The sequence below is a fragment of the Crocodylus siamensis genome, chromosome 6 (genome assembly GCF_052110815.1).
Source record: "Crocodylus siamensis isolate JL-2025a chromosome 6, ASM5211081v1, whole genome shotgun sequence".
Taxonomy (NCBI): Eukaryota; Metazoa; Chordata; order Crocodylia; family Crocodylidae; genus Crocodylus; species Crocodylus siamensis.
The window spans coordinates 91,552,439-91,566,385 of record NC_143400.1 but is presented as its reverse complement, the minus strand read 5'-3'; the positions used below and the strand labels follow the sequence as shown (position 1 = coordinate 91,566,385).

Below are 13,947 nucleotides of genomic sequence, written 5' to 3'. Positions count from 1 at the left end.
TCCGAGTACTGAATCCCGAGGGACACCACTGGTCACCTTCCTCCATGTTGACTCAGTTACATCTATTAACACTCTCTGTGTCCTACCTCTGAGCCAGTTACCTAGCCACTGAACTGTAAAGTAGTCAAGGCCTCATTTTCCCAATTTTACGATGAGGTCATCATGGAAAACTAAGTCAAAGGCCTTTTTGAAATCCAAGTCTATGACATCAGCCTCATCTCCCTTGTCCAGGTGGCAAGTTACCTGATCATAGAAGGAAATGAGGTTGGGCAGGCATGACCTGCCCGCAAGGAAGCCATGTTGGCCGTCCTTTAGAAAACTGCCTTCATTTAGCTTACCGGTAGTGGATTCTTTGATCATTTTTCCCAGGATTTTTCCAGGGATTGAGGTCAAACCATTTGGCCTGTAATTCCCCGAGTTTTCCTTTCTCCCTTTCTTGAAGATAGGCAACACACTGGCCCTCTTCCAGTCTTCTGGGACCTCTCCCGAGCACCATGAGTCCTCAGATAGTTTTGCCATAGGTTGTGCAATAATGCCAGCCAATTCTTTCAGCACTCTCAGGTGTTGTTCACCTGGTCCTGCTGACCTGTAGATATCCAGCCTCTCTAGATGTTCTCCCACAAGATCCTTGCCAACTATGGGAGAGTGATCACCCCTTCCTTGATCATCTTGTATCCTGTCAAGCAGGCTGACACCCTTGGACTGGTGGAATACTGACGCAAAGTATTCGTTTAGGAGTTTGGTTTTCTCCTGAGTGTCAGTTATCAGCTTTCCCATTTCATTCAGCAGGGGCCCTGTGTTTCCCTTATTTTTTCTCTGCTTGCTACATATCTAAAGAAGGACTTTTTATTGTCCTTAATTCTGGTTGCCAATTTGAATTCAGTTTTTGCCTTTGCTTTTCTAATCTGTTCCTTACAGGTGCAGGCTATTGCTATGTACTCCTCCCTGGTAGTAATTCCTGATGCACTGTCAAGATACTGCCTGTGATGCCATGCCCCTAATGAGCCTGTTATTCCAAAAAAGAGACCACAGTCTTCAGGTCTTAGTAACTAAAACTCAGCCAGGTTTATTGTCCTCAAACAAGCCTAGACTTTATCATCCATAACCAACTGATACACAGTGCTAGCCAGGTCACTTGCTGGCATGAGACGGGCATCAACATACCCTCTAAGCCCAGTACAAAATCTTCAACGCTCCCAGGCCCATTTTAATACACCAGTGTTTACAGCTGACATGTCGTAGTTCTCACCAGTTACCAAAACAGCTTTCGGTGACATGGTCCACATTTTGCTTCTCACCTATTAGTGCAGCCCTGCCCCCAAATACAGATACCTGTGGCCAGGTCACTCTGATCTTTGTTTTGGTGCCTTATCGATTCATTCTCTATCTGTCGTCCTTGGAGACCCCCTAAAACTAACCAGTTACTTTTCCAGCATTTCCATTTACGCCATACATGGTATACCTATTTTCATTCTGGCCAAGGCCTACTTCAGCTGGGCCAGTGTCTGATTTGTATACACACCGATTAATGGTTGTATTAATCCATGCTCCAGTGAGGTCTACCGACATATGCCTAGTTCTAGCCAAATGGCCAAACTATGATTGGAAGGAAGACTGAGCCTCTCTCTGTCTCCTTTTCTTATGCTCTCTCCATGTCATACCACGCGGCAAGGGGAAGACACTAACTACCATTAAGGGTGCACTCTGTGCCTGAGGGCATTTCCAGCATCTTTAAACAGGCACTGTCCAGTGGTAATTTCTTTCATCCCCAGCTGCTCCTTGAATAATTGTCCTTCATTTGCTCTTTTCATGAGTTTCGGGGCTGTCAGGAGGAAGTTTTACTGGCTGCAGAATGCAAAGGGTGTGACTTTCCCAGTGTGCTCCAAAAACCCATTAAAGAGCATTTGGTTCCTCTTCTCCCAAGGCCTGGATCTTCTCAGGGTTCCTTCTACAGCTTAAACCCTACATCTGGCTTCAATCAGGAAAAGCCACTCCCATGTCTGTATGTTCAGAAGGAGTAAGAACTGGTGCCAGGGATTTCAAGAATCCACTTACCATAATAGGAGCAGGCAAACACAGCCAGACTTACCCTCAACAGGAGGTTGAGTTCCTGCCTGAATGAGAACCACCTACTTTATTTGTCCAAACCTAAGTGTTTTGGATCCCTAGTTGTTTGCACCCAACACCGTCGTGTCGCTGCTACTACCGCTGCTCAAGTCACTGTTCATTCTAGCGGATACGGTCACAAAAACTCTGCATTTGAAATGTGTGTTACTTGCATCAAGCATGGCAGCACCATAGCAGAGAGCAAGTAAAAGTAATTTGAAGCTTAATATAAATTGCATGCATTTCAATCAGTTATGCTAGTGGTGGGAATGTTGTTCTTGTGGGGCTTAGGGTGATGTTGCAGATTGCCTTTAAACCATCATAAAGGTACTGAAAACAGAAGCATATACCCACTGAAGGGTGTTCACCCATCTTAAGTATCCTCTAAACATTTGAGATTTATCACCTATCCTTTTTGTCCAAGTTATTCCAGGGCATTGTTAGTCAGCTCCCTGGAGAGAAAGTGATCACTTTGCAGCCCTCCAGAATCCCAGGATGCATAGCTCCCAGCCACTCTAGCCCTTTCCACCAGCCAAACCTCTAGTGGTCCCCTGCCTCTGCCCACCCTGCAGGGCTGCTAATGCTTAACTGCAGCAAGACCCTGGAGCCAGGAGAAGCATAGGAACATAAGAGCTGCTATTTACTGGGTCAGACCGTAGGCCCGTTTTGCCCAGTCTCCTGTGTCACACGGGCAGAGAGCGGATGCTGAAACGGAAACTGAACTGGGTCTGACCAGGGTTTTTTCCCCTGTTCCCCTCTCACTTACAGCCTCCAGTATTTAAGGTCTAGGCAGATGTGATTCAGAGGGTGGGCCCCTATCTCCCATGCTCAGTAGCTACCGATGCCCCTTTCCTCTAAGAAATGTGTCCAGTCCCTTTTTGAATCTGGCTAAGCTGTCAGCTTCCGCAGCATTGGGTGGCAACCAGTCCCACACTTTAACTACACGTGCATTGTTATTGCGCAGTTGCTTAAGCGGTACTGCACAGTCCTGGCGGCGCACGGGTTTTTTTCCCACACTACCGTGCAGTAGTATTGTTGGCATCACAGTTCCCATAGACGGGTGGCGTCACATAGCATCTCATGTAGATGTGCCCACTATATGAAGAAATGAACTTCCTTTTGTTTTAAACTTACCATATTTACTGGACTCTAAGATGACCCTGAATTTAAGACGACCCCCGCCCAATAATTAGATTCTATATGTGGAAAATGTATAAATGTGTTATAATCTTCCATGTATAGAACCTAATTATTGCGGAGGTTGTCTTTAATTCATTCCTCCTTCTGCTGCAGGGGGGCAGGTGGTGTGGGGAGGTCAGCAGTTTGCCCCTTGTCCCCCACTATTCTCCCTACTACCTCTGCCCCCTGCCTTCACCCATGGGAGGAATGGCCTACGGGGGAGATGGAGCGCAGAGGTGGTGGTGGGCAGGCAGCACTGTAGCTATCGCTAGACCCTGGGCAGGGACTGGAGCCTGAGGCACAGGAGCTGCTGCCCCCACCGCCCTCATATGCAAGTCTAAGTTGAGGGCCCCCCCCCACCCCCATGTCAAATGGGGAACCCCCCCCATGTCTTAAAATCAAGTCAATATGGTATTATCTACTAGTTTCATTTTGTGACCCCTAGTTCTTGTACTTGGAGAGAGAGTAAATAATAAATCCCTGTTGACTTTCTCTTCATCATTTAGTATTTGGTAAAGCTTTCTCATGTTCCCCTCTCAAGCACCTCTTTTCTAAACTGAACAGGCCTGGTCTCGTTAGTCTCTCCTCATAATGAGGCCCCTCCAGACCACTCATCATCCTTGTTGCCCCTTCTCTGGACCTTCTCCAGTGTTTCTACATCCTTTTTGAGGTGTGGGGACCAGAATTGGGCACAGTATCAAGGTGTGGATGCACCATGGATTTATAATGGGACATGATGGGTGTCTATACATGTGCTCTGGGAGTGATGGGGGGCACTTTAATTCTGCTCTAATTAAAGCGCCCAGAGCGTCTCGCATATCAGCATCTCTGCGCTTCACAATGACAGCGGGGCACTTTATCTAAAGCTCATTCAACTAACTTTTGATAAAGTGCCCCCACAGACATTTTGAAGCATGCAGATGCAGATACATGAGACGCAGAGGCTGGCTGGATCACAGTAATTACCATGCTCCAGCAAACTCGATTAATCAAGTAATTACAATGTGCTGGAATAGTCTCCGTGCTCATGTACGGGTACTTTCCATTGATACTCTCCCTGGTATGCTGTCCCTGGCTCCAGGGGCTCACCTCCTGGAGGCTCCGTGCTCTGGCAAGGCCGCCTGGCAGCTTCACTCCTGGCTGCTGGGGGTTATCTACAATGTGGGGAAGCATGTCTCCCCATGGTTATCCTCCACAGCCTCTCGTAGCCCCCTCACCTGGGGCTGGACTTGATGAGGCTTAAAAGAAAGCTGAGCTTCTCACACCCCATTATCTTCCTGGCCAGGGGAGAACAGGAGAAAAGGGGCAGGGGGCTACAAGAAAAGTTCAGTTAACCTCAGGTAAAGCAACCTTAATTGAAGTTTTCCCTTGCCTTGTGCTGGGATTAAAGGTACAGGCAGCCCTGAGCTTCGGGAGGTGGCCTAGGATGGGAAAAGGTCCTGAGATCCAGCTTGGCAGGGCTCTTTGCAGGCAGCTGCCTGAGCTCTGGTCACCAGTTCCCTCCTTCCCAGGGCAGGCAGGGCCATGGAGGACTTGTGGGAGGGAAGTTGTGCTCCCATCAGCAAATTATTCCTTGGTTTCACTGTCAAATCGAAAATAGCTATCTATAAATCACAGTGGGTTGTGCTGATGGGTCAAATAGACATTGTAGATAATGACAATTTATTGACCCTCAGCCTTGAAGGACAATAAGTCAGAGCAAAGTTCAGCCCTCCCTATTTAAACTGAATAAGAAAGATGACTCCGAAGGGCAGCATTATTTTTCTCCATTAACATGCTGTTTTGATTCCTCATTGCAGATCATCATGTTAAATTCTGTTTCTGATCTACATGGCTATATTGACAAAAGTCAGCTCACCCGGGAACTTGGGGGAACTCTGGAGTATGGCCACAGCCAATGGATACACCATCGAACTGTGAGTACAACCCCTGACTGTCTTCAGGACATGGTTTCAACCTAAATGAGATATTCAGACAAATCAATAATTCTCCAGTGAGAGTGAAGGCTGTGACTTCTGTTGAAGCCTGAGGGGACTTTGCCCAAGTTAATCTACTTCACAATGGAGGGAGGATTAGATCCTCCCAAGACCTTGGCAGGGCTGTTTACACAGTGCTTATCTAGGCCTCAGCTCAAAAAATAAGCCCAGGTGCTTAAGCACAGTCTCAATCTTAAGCAATTTGCTGGAATCAGCTGGATTTCAACACAATATTAAAGGGAAACGTGGCAAATTGACTTTCTGCATCAGAACCTAGAGCCTCTCTGCAAGGACTGTGAATGGTCTAATAAGGCTCCAAAAACACTCGGGGCATCAAGTTTTCTTTTATTTCCATTTCTTTGCTCCATAAATATGCACGCTAAACTAGGTCTTGCTTCTCTGTAACCCAGGGACATCTTCTCACTTACTGTGGGAGCTGGAAGGCTTATGGTCTCGTAGCACTGAAGGGACTGATCCGCTTTCTGAACTGACTCATCTGGTTCAGTGGCTGATATTTAAGACAATATAAGCAGCAGTACATCCTTGTCCCCATGTTCAGGAGCCCTGAGATTTGGGATGCTAGTTCATCTTGTTATAGAGAAAGGGAGAAGATGAGACTCTGGGCCCGTGTCCTGTAGACAGATCTGATTGCTCTGAGTACATGGACTACACAAGAATGCAGCTGCTGAGTACATATGCTGGGTCATAAGCAGACTTGTGCAGCTTGTGTTGAAGTCCCAACCACCAAGGTCTGGGGCAGAAGTTGAATAAACTGATTTGAGCTCAGTCAGTTAAGTCTGATACTACATTCAACCAGGTTTACCTCAAACCGGTTTTGGCCATTTTGAAACCAGTTTCTGAGCACTGATCTTATGTTCTGTTATAGGTTTAGACCAGTTTCTGATCACTTAAATCACTCTCTATGTAACTTCTGCCCCTAGCCCTGCTGTGTTACAGATTTGAACTCATCTCTGATCACTTATTCTGGTTGATATGTAATTTCTGACCCTAGCCCAAGGCTAAAACTACACCAGAACCCAAGCTGGCTAGATTCAAGCTAGCTGGGGTATGTCTGTATGTGCTGCAGTCCCACCTCCTGATCACAGTATAGACACAGCCCGAACAGGGGAAATACTGTGTACACCTTTTAGTGGAAGGGTCATTCATTTTAATTTGTCTGCTCCTTGTTAAACACTGTCGCCCATAATTTGCTTGTCAGTAAGCCCTGTTCCAGCAGGCAAGGTTGATGATAATGAATTCCAGCGTTCTCTGGGGCAGGAAGTTTGCATGGCAGTCAAACCAGCTGTAACAAGTCATTCATTATTCAGCCGGGCTTGACAACATCACGAACACAGTTGTAACTAGACTTGGTCCAAGTCTAGCGTGAACAGGATCAAACTGTGGGTGAATGAAAGTAAACAGCTGGGAGAGCTGATGCAAAGTGGAGGTCATTGGCAGGTTTTAGTGAAAACATTAAACTGGGCCAGTGTTCCTGAAACACAAGGAAACAGTCCCATGCAGCTACAAGAGAGAATGTCACTGCTGAGGAATTTGTTCCAAATATTTTGCCCTGACAAACTAATATTTAAATCACTGGGTTTGAAGTGTCCACATGGTGCTTTCCGCAGCCTTCGTTTCTCTCACTTCCAGCTTAACAGAAGTGTGTTTGGGTGTGAAAAGTAGTTGTGTTGGAGCATTCAAGGGATAGAGAAGCAGCAGGATTCAATATTAACTTCAAAACCACATGCATTTTTAACTCCCTTTTTTGTGTTAAGCTTTCTGTAGCACTGTGGACACAGGGCTTGGAAGGGGCCAACTATGGAATACCAATTCAAGCACAGATGGGCATTAAGGATTCGTGCACCTGGACTCAAGTGCAATGTAGACAGATCCTTACTGATTAGACAGTGATGATAAACCTGTTCAAGGAGGCTTTGCCTAAAGTACTTTGGCCTTACTGGAGAGTTGTTGGTAATTCAGAGTGCTTTAGGGAGAAGCATATGGGTTAAGGAGCCAAGTCTCTTGGCTCTCATGCTGCAGCTGTCCGTGGCTTTGGGCAAGTCATATCAGTTCTGGGTACAGGAAGTGGTAATGTTAGCCAGCTTAATGATCTGCTGGAGCACCGCAGCTCAGAGCTCCGGTGGTAGTAGTAACCTGTTATCTTCTGATGGACCCATCCACCCAACATGGCATATTACCAGTGCGTTAGATTTAGCACAAGAAAACACATCACCGTGTGAGCACAAAGCAGTGCTAGTGAGTAGCACAGACCTTACAGTATGACCAGTCCATGACTGTATAAACCTCCTGCTGTTCCAGGCTATTGAGAACTTTGCAATGACTGTGAAAACAACAGCACAGATGCTGCAGACTTTTGGAACAGACCTTGCTGAGACTGAACTTCCCAACGATGTGCAGTGCACCGAGGAGCTCCTGTCCTCCCACACAGACCAGCATGACAAGCTGAAGGTGAGCAGCCCTGCCAGTGCGCGGTGTTGGGTTTTACCATTTAATAAATACTTGTGCTGTAAGTCAGGAGTTGATTGGCTGGGAAACAGCTGAGGAGGAGAAGGACTTGGATGTATGAATGGATCTGAGCTGTCTGTGCCAAGCAGCCATGCAAGGCAGGCAAATACAGTCTGAGGATGTATAAGGCAAGGTGTCTCCAGTAAAGACAGCAAGGGATTAATGCCATGGTATAAGACACTGGTGACACCCCATCTGGAATACTGGTCTGCAACAAAGATAAACTCAGACTGGTACAGAAATCAAGTACTCAGAGCATCAGGGAAACGGAGTAGTTCATCTTCTCTTTCCCTGTTGGGATTATCACAGGTCTGGAGACCCTGTCATCATGAGAGAAGGCTTGTTCAACCAAAGCAAAGGGTATAAATACATCAATGAGTCAACACCAGAGGAGGAGAGCAGATTTTTAAGAGAAAAGGCCATCTTGGTACCAGGAAGAATAAGTATAAACTGAATAAACTGAGGCTGGAAATTAGAAATCGATTTCCAACCATCAGAGCAGTGAGGACCTGAATGAATAGTTTCATAGTTGGTTGGGTCGGAAGGGACCTGAGCAGATCATCAAGTCCGGCTGCCTGCCATGGCAGGAAAGAGTACTGGGGTCAAACGACCTCGGCAAGGTGTACATCCAGCCTCCTCTTAAAGATCCCCAGGGTAGGACCCAGCACCACTTCTCTTGGAAGTTGATTCCAGATCCTAGCTGCCCTGACAGTGAAGTTTGAAGCTGGCTGTCTGATTGTCTCAGTACTTTTAAACCTTGAATAACCACAAAAGCTCTGGAGGAGGATGTGGGGGCCAGAAATCAACTTCGCTCTAAGATGAAATGTGTTCATTTTCTGACAGAGATGCTGTACTGTGCTTGCCTGTGATTGCCACAGGCTGGGTTCAGTGATTCATAAGGTCCCTTCCTGTCCTGTGTGTTTTGAACTACAGGGGTTTGCTCCCTGATTTGACTCAGCATCAGCTTTCTCCAGCCTGAAATAAAGTGCCTTTCTCCTTTTCCAGCAACCACACAATAAATAGCAGCCCCTTAGGAAACCACAGAAGCTGGCATTAGATGAATGCTGAACACTGGCCAACGGATAGACAAAACCAGCATACAGACTTGTTTAGGATTGTCAGGCCAACCCTTGGCATTGGCAGAGTTGGCATTGTTGACATTGGTTTGGTGGAAGAGTCTGATTTGTACCTTGTGCTTTTTACTGCATGCCATACACTGACTCAGAAAGTGAGTTTGCCTTCTTTCTTTCAGCGCTAGCATTAACAATCTTAATTTAACACATTGCAGCTCAGTGGTCTAACACTTAATTGGAAAGTAGCCATGCTCCTGGACTGTAACGGCACTACCCTCTTTCAGATAGTCTGACAGCTCAAAACAGATGCCTGGGTGGTGAAATCACTAATGAATTCTGATTTAAATATTAGTGCTCCCACCATTATAACACCAAGGGCACTGTGCCAGTGCCAGACAACTGCAGGAGAGCTCCCCAAAAAGGGCTAATACAAACAAGACTCTTGAAACCTTACCACCAGTCCAGCCTTCCTACCTTTCAAGTGGATGCATGATCTTATGTGTGCATGATCTTTCTAGGTGAAAACTTGAAAAACAAGGCCTTCATTGCCATGTGTGGACACATGGCAATTTTCTTAAGAAAAGGGGTTTTCTCCAGGTAGTGCCAGACCCAAAATATGCCTTTTCTCTCTCCCTCTCACTGTGATACATCAGTTGCCTTCCTCCTCTCCCAAATGTAGTTGCATTTTATTGCTTCTACAAGTATAAAGGGCCCAGCCCCATGAAGTGAGGTCCTCTGAGGCATTGCCTGTTAAAAGTATCTTTAAGCTGTGAGTGAGTCCAGAGGATTTATGAGACGCATTGTGACAGACTCCTTTATGGATAGTACAGCACCAAGGTTAAAATAATTCAAGTACAGCAGTTTGAATTATTGCTGTTGTGGTCAGCCAAGCTTTAAAAGTAGTGTGGATATCAGACGGCCAACTTCAAGCCATTCATTTATTGAGGGGCAGAGATGTGGGTTGCCTGGAAATTTTTGAATTTTCTGGAAAATTTTCCAATGCCCTAAATAGAATGTGATCTGATTTAGCATATTGAGTTGACTTGTAACCCATGTTAATTTTATGTCCCAATAGCCACAAGTATTTGAAATGAAATATTTGATTAGGCAAAAAATTAAATACAACACACTTAATGGGGTTTAAAGGTTATATTCAAAGCTTTATGTGGATAGAAATTATTTGTATTGGAATACTTGTAAAAATGTTAACTCAATACACAATAGCATATACTTCCCTTACACTGTTTGTTTAAATTTAAGAAAAAAAACCCAAAGGCCCTGAAAACTGTTGAGACACTAATTTTAGCGCACCCAAAGAGCTGTGCATGATATGCTGTGCTTTGGTTTTGATTTGACCTGCACAGCCAATTAGGTGAAGTCATAACTTGATTTTTCGTTTGGATGATTATGTGTGTGTATTTGCCCTCCTGTTTGGAGATCAGTAAAATATACGTATTCCCTAGACGTGTCACTTTGTATGGAGGGCATATCAGCATATAGAAACTCTAGACTGTAGCATATAGAAACTCTTCACACTTCCTAGAGATAATCACCTGAAAAACATTCATTACAACTTTGAAACTGCCAAGCTTGCCTAATATTGCATTGGCATCCATTCTTCGTTACTAATGAATTTTATGAAACTATTTGTAGAAATGGAAAATTTCCCACGGAAAAATAAAGCACTGGAAAATTTTCCATTTGGGAACGTTTTCCGCCCCACATCTCTGTTGAGGGGAATCTGCTGTTGTGGTTTGTCAGGGATTTTTCGGGGCTCTGAGTCTTTCTGGATAAAGCAGGACATGGTTAGGGCTGCCAGGCTCTGGAATGGGCTCCCAGGGGAGGTGGTGCTCTTCCCTACCTTGGGGGTCTTTAAGAGGAGGTTGGATAGATATCTGGTTGGGGCATTATGATCCCAGCACTCGTGCCTGCCCAGGGCAGGGGGGCAGACTTGATGATCTGTTCAGGTCCCTTCTGACCCTAGAAACTCTGAAACTATGATCTAATTCAGAATAACAGCAAGAACAACAAAGGAAACCCTGAAATGGAGGTGACATGGTACCTTTTTGGTGAGCAGAGGTTTTCCTAAAATGAATGCTCAAAGCTCTCCATTTATATCCACACATTTCAGCAAACAGATCAGTGGAAGTTTCTGTGGTTTTCCTAAACCGGTTTTCACTCAACCCCCCTCTCTTTGTTTTGAACACAGTATCCCAAACTCAGCAAACCAACCATTTCTATATGCTAATGCGCCCCCCCCATACAAAGTGCTTGTTTGGAGATCAGTAGTCACCTCTCCGAAGTGCGCTGCAGTCGGTAGACTGGCTTAACGTGGTGAAACGTGCGGGGGGGCTGAGGTACAAAGTTCTGCACGTAATTGTGATGCAGACGGTTTGGGGTGGTGAGATGCTGACTAAACGCGTGTTCTTGTGGCAAACCATGTCACAGGGGATTCTAGGAAACCTAAATCCTTGTCCTCTCCATCACGTGTGTGGCCAAGCTCCTGGACATTTGAGGAGAGGCCCTTTCTCCCTGGAAGCCAGCGGTTTTGGTTTCTCACCCTGTTTGGAAGTTGTGTGTTGGGTGGGTTTTTCAGCTCTTGCACTGGTACAATGGAGGCCTCCAGAAGTCCTGGCAGATGGACTGGTAGTGCCATGCCTTTCAGCGGTTCTGATAGTATCTCCTGTGTGTCCTTAGTAGGTTCAGCTGATCTTCAAAGCAGTGTTGTTGTTAGAACAGGATCCACAGGATCCTTTGTCACTAGGACCCCTACCAGTCAGCAGTTCAGGACTAATCTATCTCCTGCCATCGCATTCACTCCTTTACGTTTTCCTTTGGGATTATATGAGGACTAATAACAGCATTCAGAAAAGACCACACTTGAGCTTGTCAGACCACTGCGTGGCCAGGAATTATTCTTGGGAAGCTCTTCAATTAGGAGCCCGGGATGCTTTTCCATGCTGATTTTCACTGTCCTTTCTTCGGCCCACCAGGTTTAGGGCCTTACTGCTCTACTGAAATCAATAGCAGCTTTGTTACAGATTACTGTGGGGTCAGGAGCAGGCCCTTCATTAGTAAATGTGTGCTATTGAGGTCCTTCTGGCAGAGGTAACTGTGTGCCAAAAGGATGCTCAATAGCCACTTCAGTAGCAGCAGTTGCTGCATCGGGCTGCATTTTCTTGGCAGCCTTGGAAGTTTGGCCGTTTGAAATCAGTCGTGAAGTCAGCACAGAGGCTGATTCACAGCCTGATGAAATCTTCCCATTGTCCTTAATGGACTTGGAAACAAGTCCCTCTGCTGGGGACGTTTACAGAAGGAACATGCCAAATTGGCTGTATCTCTTGCTCTATGTCAAGGGAGCTTTGTTGCAGAAAGTGGAGGTAGCTGCATGCACTAAACACCGCTGAACAGAAGTGGAAGAGGCTAGTAAAGGGATAGGGACTTTGTCTAAAGGGAGCAAGCAGTAAAATGAAGGCAGAGTCCTCAGTAATTCACAAAAACAGTGACAGACTTTCCACCCTGTCCCAGATGCCTTCCCTCTGGTGTTCTCAAGTCCCTCTTGCATCTACTCCCTTCTCTTCTGTTTGCTTGGATAACAAAGGTGTGACCTGAAGGTGCAGCTCCTTTGTGCAGCTCAGCTCAGTGGGAGAGGGAGAAAGATGTGCGGGAAAATGAGAGCTTATGGGAAAATAATGAGACCCATGTCATGGAATTCCTTGCATGACTTCCAAATCTATTTTAGAGCAATTTTATGCTCCAGTTACACGGTCACCAACGCCCAGTTTGGATATGGTACCTAGAGAGACACAGTTAAGTGCCACCCACACAAAGTGATTGTGCTGTCCTTAAAACCCAGCCTGAGCTACAACTTGCACAAGGCAACCAGGGATATTTTTAAATATAATATGTCTGTCAAAACAAATGCCCTCTTCGTGTCTCTAAATGCTGCCTGTTGTAGGTAAGCATCTGGTCCCGTTTCTGAAGTATCCAAGTGCTCAGTCTTTAAAGTACTGAGCCTGACAACACAGCCTGGGGAAGAGCAGTGCTGTTCATTCCCATTTTAAAGATGAGGAAACTGAGGCACAGTGGTTAAGTGACTTGCCAAAGGTTACACAAGAAGTCTGTGATGGAGCTGGGAGTTAACGCTTGGTCAGAACTTTAAGGCTAGCGCCCTAACCACTGGACCATCCTTTCTGTCTTCCCTGGTCTTACTTCATGGTGGGGACTGAGACCTTGCGACCGTCTTCTTGGCCCATGTGTAGACAAAACGAGGGGCACTTTAAAGTGGGCTAAATGCTTGCATGCCTTGGCAGTGTTTTGCGCATTAATTCCAGCCACTGTAGGAAATTCGGCAGCGTAATGCGCCTTAAATGACTTGGCGCAACTCCTTCCAGGAGTTTTAGTTTGCTGCCCTACAGCCGCGGAGTGAAGCACCAGGCTCCGTGCAGCTCCACAGCTCTGCAGGCAGCCTGGCAGCAGCCTCAACAAAGTTTCCTCATGTGCTGTGGTATCTCAGGGTTGTTTCAGCCCTTTAAATACTAAACTGCAAGTTTTGTTTGTGTCTAAAAATGTTCTCCCATCAGTAACCCAGAAAATTCAAAAGTTCTTCTCCCTTTCAGAGAATACCAAATCATTGTCATCACTCAGCAAGCCTACTTCCTTCCTTCCTTCTGATGTTTCATTCTCAGAAGTGAATCCTCCACTGGAGTTGGCAGTATGACCCACTTAATGGTTATGAATAACTGTTAACCACTGGATTTGAAACAACCTTATTTGAACTGATTTTTTTTTTTGTTCTCTCCAGGATGAGCTGAAACTAGCTGTGAAGCAGGGGGCCACGCTGCTGACATGCATTAGAGAGCCAGTCACACGAAGTGCCACTAGCAAACTCAGCCCAGACGAGCTGGAAAATGTAGCGACAGTGGAAAGGTTGGTGAATCTTGATGACGTTATCTAGGTTGCTGATTTATTCCTTGATTTATGTCCTGGTTGGAATGACTCTTTAACATCTCTTAGTTCACAGTTGGTTTATTGGACACAATGCCATATGTTTTGAGGAAGGAAAGACGAGGTAGCAGCTCTGAATG

General features: G+C 45.8%; 1 protein-coding gene across 1 annotated transcript in view; it reads left to right on the top strand.

The window, feature by feature from the left end:
* MCF2L2 (MCF.2 cell line derived transforming sequence-like 2) overlaps positions 1-13,947 on the top strand; it is a 232,733-nt gene that overhangs the window by 69,790 nt on the left and 148,996 nt on the right. Inside the window, exons 6-8 of the mRNA XM_090055259.1 lie at positions 5,085-5,201; positions 7,581-7,730; positions 13,665-13,789. Coding sequence (XP_089911385.1) covers positions 5,085-5,201; positions 7,581-7,730; positions 13,665-13,789 — 392 coding nt within the window. The remainder of the gene's footprint in view (positions 1-5,084; positions 5,202-7,580; positions 7,731-13,664; positions 13,790-13,947) is intronic.